We start from the raw sequence: 12,365 nt of genomic DNA on the forward strand, positions 1-12,365 counted from the left end.
TGTGTCATTAAGTGAAAGACAAGCTTCTGAAGCTCTGTCCTTAAGGGGTTAAGGACCAAGCTTCTGGAATAAAATGGAATCATGACATGTCAGACATGTCATGTGTCCTTAAGGGGTTAAGGGGTTATTTGGAGATTGTTACAGAGGCTGTTCCCTTAACAAAAACTAATATTGGTGCCTGGCTGCTACTTGAAACCCTCCCCTCTCCCCTCCTCCTTAAACAGCACCGAGCATGTGATACACAAGGCCACTCTCAGGATGAGGAAGTGAATGTACACATGATTTGCTGTCTATAATCCTCAGACTGTCCCTGCATGTCCAGTAATGCATGGTAATTATATACACAGCTCCCAAGTCTCCTGTCAGAACGAGCTGGAGCGTTGTAGCTCCCAGCATGGGAAACCATGGAAGAGCACAAAGTCCAGGGATCAGTTTGGAGCTCTCTGCAAATCACATGGCCAGCTGTGCTGTACCATGCTTCCTGGTTCAATGCCAACAGGTACCAGGGCATCAGTGCTGATCTATAGGAAATGGTGGCTTCTTATGGGACTGGTCCAGCTCTGCTCCGGGACACTCACTGCACGTAATGGCTCCTCACAAGTTATCAGTCTGAATGGGAAGTGGGAAATACAGAACTCAAACAGCTCAGTCAAACTGCAAGGGGATGTACCTGGCTGTGTGCACTCTGCACTGTACTCCTGGGGTATCATTAAGGTATGCTCTGTGTATTAAATATAATTGCCAGTCACATGCTTGCTTACATTAGGAAATATACACAAGTTGAGACGATTAATTAGGACATTAAAGAAATATATATCTATCTACGCAAAAAAAGCAAATTAATAAATGTATTTTCCTTTGCACCACTGTACAGCCTGGAGTTGAGACACATTTATTGTGAAGTTGAGTTAATGCAGGAGAAAGCAAATTACTAAAAAGAAAATAACTTTTTCTTTTTGCAAGTTTTTTTTTTTTCTTTTTTCAGGGATTCGGAAATTGCTGTATACATTGCAAACAGTCCTGGTACTCGCAGTGCTTTTATTTGGGATGCCATGCATTATACATAATGGAATGTACATGGTTCATATGTTTGTTTTTTATTAAAAACTAGATCTAGCTGAAGGTCCATTTCTGACTTGCTTCAAGAACATGACAGGAACACTGTAGGCACCATAACAGCTTAAACGGAGTTAAGTGATTGTTGTGCCTGGAGTCTGTGGTCACCAGGTCCTATATCACTGCTACCGTACCTAGCCGTACCTATCCATACCAGGGACATAGGCAGTGATCGGCTGCAGATGCTCAGCTGAATCTCTCATGCTATCACTGCCTGCTACCTCTGGTATGGCATAAGGCAGAGCTCCTTTCATCTTTTAAGAATGATGCTGCAGGCTAGACACATCTACTAAACTATGAGTAAATTGTTTAGCATTACATGGCAGCCATGGTGTTGCTATGTCAGATACAACAATGATGTAACCTCTTGTGAAGCATCCCACCATACAAGCAAATTACATGCATGCATCTTTTTTTTTTTTGTCAATCTGTATTTTTATTGAGGTATAGTAATTGGGATACAGAATAGAAAGAGGGAAATGTGCATTTGGATTACAGTTTAGGGTTCAATAACAATGGTAGCTAACATTTCCTTAGTATTCGTACCTCTTTTTTATATGTGTATGATTTAACTACGACCGGTAAGCAAAACAGAATATAATATTAGTAGAATCAGGCTGGGTCCTGGCTAGTCAGTAATAGTGAGCATTTCAGTCGTTTAGGTTCAGTAGCTGAAGTGTAATATGCGTGTTGAATTTGTCGCTTTAACATATGTCGCTTGAACATTAGACGCTCTAACATTAGTCGCTCTAGCATTTGTCGCTCTAGCATTTGTCGCTCTAGCATTTGTCGCTGTAACATTTGTCGCTCTAACATTTGTCGCTCTAACATTTGTCGCTCTAACATTTGTCGCTCTAACATTTGTCGCTCTAACATTTGTCGCTCTAACATTTGTCGCTCTAACATTTGTCGCTCTAACATTTGTCGCTTTAACAAGTGCCGCTGTAACATGCGTCGCTTTAATGTGTCGCTTTAATGTGTCGCTTTAATATGTGTCGCTTTAATATGTGTCGCTTTAATATGTGTCGCTTTAATATGTGTCGCTTTAATATGTGTCGCTTTAATATGTGTCGCTTTAATATGTGTCGCTTTAATATGTGTCGCTTTAATATGTGTCGCTTTAATATGTGTCGCTTTAATATGTGTCGCTTTAATATGTGTCGCTTTAATATGTGTCGCTTTAATATGTGTCGCTTTAATATGTGTCGCTTTAATATGTGTCGCTTTAATATGTGTCGCTTTAATATGTGTCGCTTTAATATGTGTCGCTTTAATATGTGTCGCTTTAATATGTGTCGCTTTAATATGTGTCGCTTTAATATGTGTCGCTTTAATATGTGTCGCTTTAATATGTGTCGCTTAAACATTCGTCACATTAACATTTGTCGCTGTAACATTTGTTGCTTTATCGTCAGACTGTGCAGTAGTATCAGAGCTTAAGGTAAAATAATAACATAAAGTCATACGAGTAGGCAACCTGGGAGGCATATGCATAAGTGAGAGTCCAGCAAGGAGAGTCCATGGGGGGATAAAGTGGTGATGGTGGGGCAGCCAGTTAGTGGGGCCTGTTCAGCCAATACCACTGCTGGGCAGGGTGGGGAGGTCGGCACCGTCGTTCAGTACGAGCCACCGGGGTACGGCTTGGTGCGAGTTGGCGTCGGCCGTCGGCCGGCCCCAGGTCATTATGAAGGCCTTCACCTGTGGTCCACCGACTCGGTTGCTCAGAGAGACCGGGTCGTCCCTTCGTCGGGCGCCATGTGGGGCTCGGATGTTCTGCCGCCGCCAGCGGCGGGCAAGCCTCCGGCGGAGTGGTCGGTGTCTTGGAGTCTGACTCCATGCGGTCTTCGGCCTGGGAAGGCGTTGTAGACTGCCTATGATGGAGGCTTCTGGTAAGTGAGTGAGTCGTCGGGCGGTTCGTCGGTGTGTGTCAGTACCTCGACCCTGTTGTTGTGGGTGAAGCTGTGGGCATTGAGGTAGGACTTTGAGCCTGGCTGGGACACTGCTGACTGTTCCAGTCGGTTCTGTGGTAGCCCACGGGCTCTCTTTAGGTTTCATTTGTGACTTTGTGTAGGTACTTCTTGGTGGTTTCTTCGTTGTCGCTGTGAGTGAGGAGTGCTGCTTGATCAGTCGCCATATTGGGACTCTCTCCGCCAACTGGGCTGGGAGCTTGGTAGGTGGACTCCGCGGCTTGCGGCAAGTGCCACTGCCACTTGGGGGTTGTTCTGCGGCAAAACTGGGTTTGTGAAGTCTGCGCTTCTGCTTGTGTGGGGGCTGCTGTGGGTGAGGGATCTCACTAGCTCGCTGCCTGGATGTGCTGAGCGTGTGTGGCTGAAGTGCTTGGTCAGGGACTGCACACCCCTCCGCTGCGTGTGTACATACCTCCAATTTCTGCCATAGCTTGGCAAAGAACTCATTGAGGTGCTGTATCATGAGGTCCACCGCTGCACACCCGTTTTGCTTGCCTCGTGGAGAGGGTGCGTCCGCCATTTTAAGTGCAGGTTTTTTCGCGGTCTCACTCTGTCCGCAGCTCCCGTTAGCAGGGTGAGTGAAGCTGCTTATTTGCGGACCGGGATGACCCCCGCAGGTCCTGGGGGGGGGGGGGGGATGATGTCACTGGGGTCCCAGTCTGCGGTGCGTCGCCCGGAGAGCGGCCGTCTCTCCGTGGCAGAGTATTAGGTAGGCCGCAAACCTCGGCGTGTCCGGACGAGTGTACCGGGGTTCGAGAGAGGTACCCTTCGAATCGGCAGCCCCTCCCGGTCACCGTTATTGCGGTCTGCAGCTTGTGGGTGCTTGTGGCTGGGTGTAGTACCCCATTTTCCGGCCCCAGACGTGGGAGCTAACTTTGGGCACGTCTGGGCTGCTTGATCGCTTGGCTCCGCCCCCCCATGCATGCATCTTAACATGCATGCTTCTCTGAAAAGGAAGTGTTTTTAGATTGAAAAGCCTGCAGGGACAGGCTGTAGACATCAGAACCACTACATTAAGCTGTATTGTTGTATTTTTGTCATTTAAAATAAAGCTTTGTTAGCTAAAAAAAACTTGGCTCCTAACTTTTTTAGCCAGCTCGCAAATTTGTCAAACCCTTTTAAACATTTTCCTTTGGCAGGGGCATGGAGCAGAGTGCAGAGCTGCAGATCGAATGTGGTTCTTGCGAGCACACAGAGCGTTGCCGTGGGTTACCACGGAAACGCTCTGATAGGCACTCGCGAGAACAGGGTCTGCAGCTCTCGCGGAGCTGCAGACGGAACAGTTATCCCACCGGACCACCAGGGACTTCAACCACCGGACCACCAGGGTCAAAAATAAGGTATTTAATTGTGTGGAGGCTTGTTACAGCCTCCACACACAGTGCCCTCCCTCCCCCAACACTACCCTCCCACCCCCACTGCCCTGTCCCCAACACTGCCCTCCCACCCCCCACTGCCCTCCCCCAACACTACCCTCCCACTCCCACTGCCCTGTCCCCAACACTGCCCTCCCTCCCACTCCCACTGCCCTGTCCCCAACACTGCCCTCCCACCCCCACTGCCCTGTCCCCAACACTGCCCTCCCACTGCCCTGTCCCCAACACTGCCCTCCCACTCACACTGCCCTCCCACCCACACTGCCCTGTCCTCAACACTGCCCTCCCACCTCCACTGCTCTGTCCTCAACACTGTCCTCCCACCCCCCACTGCCCTGTCCCCAACACTGCCCTCCCACCCCCCACTGCCCTGTCCTCAACACTGTCCTCCCACCCCCCACTGCCCTGTCCTCAACACTGCCCTGTCCCCAACACTGCCCTGCCCCAACACTGCCCTCCCACCCCCACTGCCCCAAAACTGCCCTCCCACCCCCACTGTCCCAAAACTGCCCTCCCACCCCCACTGCCCCAAAACTGCCCTCCCACCCCCACTGCCCCAACACTGCCCTCCCACCCCCACTGCCCTCCCCCAACACTACCCTCCCACCACCCTGTCCTCAACACTGCCCTCCCACCCCCACTGCCCTGTCCTCCCACCCCCCCCACTGCCCTGTCCCCAACACTGCCCTCTCACCCCCACTGCCCCAACACTGCCCTCTCACCCCCACTGCCCCAACACTGCCCTCCCGCCCTCCCACCCCCCACTGCCCTGTCCCCAACACTGCCCTCCCACCCACACTGCCCTGTCCTCAACACTGCCCTCCCACCTCCACTGCCCTGTCCTCAACACTGCCCTCCCACCTCCACTGCCCTGTCCCCAACACTGCCCTCCCACCCCCACTGCCGTGTCCCCAACACTGCCCTGTCCCCAACACTGCCCTGCCCCAACACTGCCCTCCTAACCCCCACTGCCCCAAAACTGCCCTCCCACCCCCACTGCCCCAACACTGCCCTCCCCCAACACTACCCTCCCACCACCCTGTCCTCAACACTGCCCTCCCACCCCCACTGCCCTGTCCTCCCACCCCCCCACTGCCCTGTCCCCAACACTGCCCTCCCACCCCCACTGCCCCAACACTGTCCTCCCACCCCCACACTACCCTGCCACCCACATACCCTAATACCAACACTGCCCTGCTCACCACATACACTGCACCTACGTTACCCTGCCCCCACATACCCTGACCACCACATACACTGATGACCCCCACATACACTGCCCCCCACACTGATGACCCCCACATACACTGCCCCCCACACTGATGACCCCCACATACATTGCCCCCCACACTGACCACCGCATACACTGACCACCGCATACACTGCCCCCTCCACACTGACCAACACAGAAACTGTCCCCCACATACCCTGACCCCCATACTGCACACCACATACCCTGCCCCCCACACATTCTGCCTCCTCCACTGACTCAATCACTCTCACACACCCTGCATACACACTGTCTCTCACACACTCTGCCCCACACAGTTTCTCACACACACTGCCCCCTCCACTGTCACACACACTGCCCCCTCCACTGTCACACACACTGCCCCCTCCACTGTCACACACACTGCCCCCTCCACTGTCACACACACTGCCCCCTCCACTGTCACACACACTGCCCCCTCCACTGTCACACACACTGCCCCCTCCACTGTCACACACACTGCCCCCTCCACTGTCACACACACTGCCCCCTCCACTGTCTTCCACACACTGCCCCCTCCACTGTCTTCCACACACTTTGCCACCCACACGGTCACACACCCTTCCCCCCTACACTGTCGTACACACTGCCTCCTCATGCTGTCGCACACCCTGCCCTCTCTACACTGTGTCCCACACACCTTGCCCTCCCACACTGTTACACACCCTGACCCCCCACACTGTCACACACTGTCGCCATCCTCCACACTGCCATCTTCCTCCTCACTATCACCCATTCACACCCTGCCCCCTAAACTGTCACATTCCTCTACACTGCTCCCTCACCCTGTTACCCTTTCACACACTTGCACCCCATATTGTCAGCCCCCAACACTGTCACCAATACATAGTCACTCCTCCCACACACTGCCCCTGCACACACTGTCACCCTTTTCAACACTGCCTCCCACACTCTCACCTACCCACCGTCACAATTCCACACACATACAGCCACCCCCACACTGTCACCCCCCACATGCTGTCATGCCCCCTTCACCCAGCCTCGCTCACATTAACCTCTCCTAATCTTGTTGCTCTCACCCTCTCCATCCATACCACAATAACGGGCCCTCGCTCTTCCACACTCACCCTATCACATTAAAGGGACACTCCAGGCACCCAGACCACTTCTGCTCATTGGAGTGGTCTGGGTGCCAACTCCCACTACCCTTAACCCTGCAAGTGTAATTATTGCAGTTTTTCATAAACTGCAATAATTACATTGCAGGGTTAACTCCACCTCTAGTGGCTGTCTACTAGACAGCCACTAGAGGTCACTTCCTAGTTTCTAGCACAGGTTCCCTGTGCTAGAGCGTCGCTGGACGTCCTCACGCGTCGCTCAAAACCCCATAGGAAAGCATTGAAATGATTTTTCAATGCTTTCCTATGGGGAGACGTAATGCGCATGCGCGGCATTTCCACGCATGCGCATTAGGTCTCCTTGGCCGGTGGGCGAGATCAGTATCTGCAATGCTGTCAAAGGAGAAGCCAGTGTGTTGTCAGATTCTTTGAGCAGGCATCATTTGAAGCAAGATGATTGATCTCTTTATCCATTGAACTTTCATGGAATTGTGTTGATATTTGGGATTCCAGAAATAGACCTGATGGCTTTAACAATAAACTGGAAAACCAGAAAATCTATCAACCAGTTAAACCATCCGGACATTTTCCCTCCAGTTCTTATTCCAAAGATTTTACAGAAAATAATTTGAGGGGAAAAAAGCAAGAATCATTGCAATTCTTCCATTCTAGCCATGGAACAGTTCCTTCTCAGTTTTGTTGAACCTTTCAAAAGAAAACTCCTGGCATCTCCCACTTTCAGTAGACATCTTGGAACACAACTTGGTTCCTCTGCTGACTCTCAGGATGTTTAATCTCACAGCGTGATATTTTAACAGCAGATTCTCAGGTTCAAAAGGCTTAACTCCAGATGTTATTGATATTCCTATTGCAAGAATGAACCAAGAAAGAATTCACAATCATTATGTATCGAATATTGCTAAGGATCAACATCCAACATCTGTGCAAGTCCAAAGTACTGCTATTGGTTCCTTCACCATCAGAGACTTGGCTTCAGATGCTGTGATCTCCAGGTTTTTCATAGCCAGCTGTAATCTCTTCCCAAATATCAAAGACATGGTTACTCCATGGGGTGTTTGTACCTTTCAGCACTTTGTATATAAGATTTTGAGCTGTTAGAGGAATGCAATCTCAACGTCATTACCTGGGACAACGGTCTTTCTGGGGAACTTCAAGTGTTACAGTGCATCCTCCCTATTTGTTATTTTGAACCTTTTTTTTTTTTTTTTTTTTTTTTTATTCTTTATTTTTGTAGTGGATTTGAGGGAACAACTCGCATGGGGTACCCCCACGGCAATCCACATGCTTTTTCCAAACAATTATAACAGTAAGGGTATGTTAGAACTTGCACAATTTTATAGTTGGTATGCGATTTGTCTAGATCATTCACAATTTATTTTCTATTAAGCGTAAAGTAGAGATATTACATGGGTGGGTCAAGGAAAATAGGCAAAACATTAATAGGCTTCCGTAGGTATTAAGTAAGTGACGAGTACTATGCTAGACAATACATGACTGTAGTTACTTATGTAATTTCCGTTCGGTTAAATGCTAAGTAGAGTATAGTTGGTATTATTAAACTAATATTTGGTTGATCACATGTTAGACCATTAAGAATGTCGAGAGAGTAATAACATAAAAAACAGACTTAACCGGCTAGTTCTCATAGGAGTGGTTGGGAACAGGAGTCCAGCAATGCGAGTGCGGGTGAGTCTTAGGTCAGAGAGTTCAGCTTGCCCCGCAGCATCTGGGATCTTAGTGCGTTCTCAGCCGATTCCCAGCTTGGAGGGGCAATTCAGGGCTCTCCATATTTGTGTCCTCGCTGGTGGCGTGTCGCCATTTCGGAGTGCTGCTTGGGTGTATGCACCATATTGCGACCTGTATTGTCGTTGTTGGGAGTTGCTTTCTCTGAGCACTTTGGGAGTCGCTGCCCCTGTATCTTGGACCTTGTTCCAGGTTTCCGCTGCAGTCTTTCCCCGGCGCCTCAGGTGACCAGCTCCCTGGTGCTTTCTTGGCATCCGCCTTGTGTGTGTAGGGTCTCGTGGGACAGGCCGGCCACGTGGGGGTCTTGGTGTTGCGTCGGCACTTTGTGGGCAAATATGTAGCCCTTGATCCTCTAGGCAGGGCCGAAAAGATGCTTGGTTGCCGTTAAAAAAAACTACCACAACAAGAGGACATAGTCTTAAATTAGAGGGGCAAAGGTTTAAAAATAATATCCGGAAGTATTACTTTACTGAGAGGGTAGTGGATGCATGGAATAGTCTTCCAGCTGAAGTGGTAGAGGTTAACACAGTAAAGGAGTTTAAAGGGACACTCCAGGCACCCAGACCACTTCTGCTCATTGGAGTGGTCTGGGTGCCAACTCCCACTACCCTTAACCCTGCAACTGTAATTATTGCAGTTTTTTTATAAACTGCAATAATTACCTTGCAGGGTTAAGTCCTCCCCTAGTGGCTGTCTACTAGACAGCCACTAGAGGTCACTTCCTGCATCATAGCACAGATTATCTGTGCTAGAGCGTCGCTGGACGTCCTCACGCTGTGTGAGGACCTCCAGCGTCGCTCTATTCCCCATAGGGAAGCATTTAAATTCATTTTCAATGCTTTCCTATGGGGTGCACCAATGCGCATGCGCATTAGGTCTCCTCGGCCGTTGGGTGGGATCAGTCTCGCCCACTGGCCGACGGAGGAAGAAGGTGAGGCGGCGGGGTGTCAGTACACTGAGTTGCCACTAGGTGTCAGTACACTGAGTTGTCAGGACCATGTCACATCTATCCATATACACTATATGGTCAAAAGTATTAGGATACCTGACTATTACACCAACAGGAACTTTTATGACATCGCATTCTAAATACATAGGCATTATTATGTAGTTAATCCCTCCTTTGCATCTCTAACAGCTTCGACTCTTCTGGGAAGGCTTTCCACAAGATTTTGGAGTGTTTCTGTGGGAATTTATTAATCAGTAGAGCATTTGTGAAATCAGATTCTTATGTCGGACGAGACGCTCTAGCGCGCAGCTGTCAATCAGCCTGTAGGGACTCCATGGACGTCTGACAGTGCTCTTCCCCCCCCCCCCCCCCTTTTTTTTTTTTGGCAGGCCCTTTATACAGTAGCGCTTTCCCTTGGCAAGCCACAAGTGCAAAGTATTTTCTTTGACACGCAAAAGGCAGCTACTAAAGGTAGACTTAACCCTGCCGTGTAAACATTGCAGTTTCTATAAAACTCAAATGTTTTCATCTAAAGGGTTAAGGGGGACAAGGACAGTGCACCCAGACCACTTTAATGAGAAGAAGTGGTCGGGGTGCCTGTAGTGTCCCTTTAAGTGCATTTAATAAGTTTTGGCCTGATATTTTGATGTATTTTTCTCTACCTTTCAATCTCTTTAGTTTAAAAAAAAAAAAAACGACTACTAAAAACAGTATTGACTTGAGGCTGTTCCATTTCATCCTGAAGGTGTTCGATGGGGTTGAAGTCAGGGCTCTGTGTAGGACAGTCAAATTCTTTCACACCAAACTCATTCACCGATGTCTTTATGGACCTTGCTTTGTGACCCATTTTTTCATATATGTTTGTAGTTGCAGACTAGATCCTTGAAATTTTTTTTTTTTTACATGCTGGAATAGAAAAGGGCCTTCCCCAAACTGTTCCCACAAAATATTTTGGCTTGCTGAAGCAATAAAATTTCCCTTCACTGATGTAAGGGGCCGAGCACAACCCCTGAAAAAAAGCACCATACCAGTATCCCTCTTCCACTAAGCTTTAGAGTTGGCACAATGCATTCAGGCCGGTAACGTTGCATCCACCAAACCTAGAATCGCCAATCAGGCTGCCAAATCAAGAAGCGTGATTCATCACTCCACAGAACATGTTTCCACTGCTTCAGAGTCCAGTGGAGGCGTACTTACCACTACTTCATCTAACGCTTCTCATTGTACTTGGTGAGGCTTGTATGTAGCAGCTCAGCCATGGAAGCTCATTCCATGAAGCTCCTGCCAAACAGCTGTTATTAATACCAGGAGAACTTTGGAACTCTTCAGCTCTAGAATCAGCAGAGCATCAGCAACTTATACGCACCACCCTAAACCCTTCCACTTTCCAATATTACCACTTACAGTTGGTAGTGGAATATCTAGCAGGAATTGAATTTCACAAACTGACTTATTGCAAAGGGGAAATCTTATCACTGTACTCTGGTAGAATTCACTGAGCTCTTCAGAATGAACCACTTTTTTAAAAAAAATGTTTTTAAATACAGACTACATGACTAGGTGCTTGAGTTTCACTCCTGTGGCAATGGGTCTTTTGAAACACTTGAATTCAATAATTAAGAGGTGCGTCCTAATGGTTTTGTCCATATATTAAACAAATTTTTGGTTACAATTTATGACGCTATAGTCACCAAAACAATATTAGTTTGGGTGTATAGTTATTGCCCCTGAAATATCACTGCTCCATGCTCTGCTGTTTGGGAGTTAAAGGAACACTATAGGGCAGGGGTAGGCAACCTTTTAGCAGCACAGTGCCGATATAGGATTGTGATGTCCCGTAGCGTGCGGTCCTATTTTTTTTTTAAATTGAGGTATGTATGCTGCCGTATTCTGCTTGTACGTTGTATATCGTTGTATATGCAGGGCCGTCTTTAATATTGACTGGACCCTGGGCAAAGCATTTGCTTGGGGCCCCCTGGACCCTGTCCCCCCTCCCTCCTCCCCAGGCGTGCAATCACGTCCTCCACCCCAACGCTGACACACACAGACATGCTGACACACACACACACACACACAGACATGCTGACACACACACACAGACATGCTGACACACACACACAGACATGCTGACACACACACACAGACATGCTGACACACACACACAGACATGCTGACACACACACACAGACATGCTGACACACACACACAGACATGCTGACACACACACACAGACATGCTGACACACACACACACACAGACATGCTGACACACACACACACACAGACATGCTGACACACACACACACCGATATACTGACACATACCGATATACTGACACACACACACACACACCCCGATATACTGACACACACACACACACCCACACCGATATACTGACAGACACAGACATACAAATACTGACACACCCACACACAAAATTTACACTTTAAAACCCACCCTCCAGTTTCCTACCTTTCCTGCTGGTGGCTGAAGGTGTTTGGAGTTGGGAGTCTGGCTCTCTTGGCCAGCCCCCCTCCACTCTGCCTACTCTTCTTTCCCGCGCGCTCCTCTCTTTGTGGGAGGAAGTGATGCACGGCCGTCCCTTCCTCCCAGCCTGCTGCCGAAAATCAAGGGGTCGACTCGCGCTGTTAAAGCGCCTCAACGCGCGACCAGACCCCTGCTGACAGAAGCCCACCGGGTGGCCCCTTGTGCATGGGCCAGCCGGTGGGCCTCCTTAGTGTGCGGATTACCGGCCGGGGGGTGAGAAATAGTTGAGGCCAGCGGGGCTCACGGTGCAGCAGCCCCATTTGCCCCGAGTTAAAGACGGCCCTGCGTATATGAGCTA

The 12,365-nt window shown here is 49.2% G+C and overlaps 1 protein-coding gene across 3 annotated transcripts in view; it reads left to right on the forward strand.

The window, feature by feature from the left end:
- Positions 1 to 266: 266 nt before the first annotated feature.
- LOC134614594 (beta-mannosidase-like) overlaps positions 267 to 12,365 on the forward strand; it is an 80,365-nt gene continuing 68,266 nt past the window's right edge. For all 3 annotated transcript variants that reach the window (XM_063458564.1, XM_063458565.1, XM_063458566.1), the window contains exon 1: positions 267 to 714. In XM_063458564.1, coding sequence (XP_063314634.1) covers positions 325 to 714 — 390 coding nt within the window. In that variant the 5' untranslated portion in view covers positions 267 to 324. The remainder of the gene's footprint in view (positions 715 to 12,365) is intronic.

Source organism: Pelobates fuscus, chromosome 6 (assembly GCF_036172605.1).
Source record: "Pelobates fuscus isolate aPelFus1 chromosome 6, aPelFus1.pri, whole genome shotgun sequence".
NCBI classification, from domain to species: domain Eukaryota; kingdom Metazoa; phylum Chordata; class Amphibia; order Anura; family Pelobatidae; genus Pelobates; species Pelobates fuscus.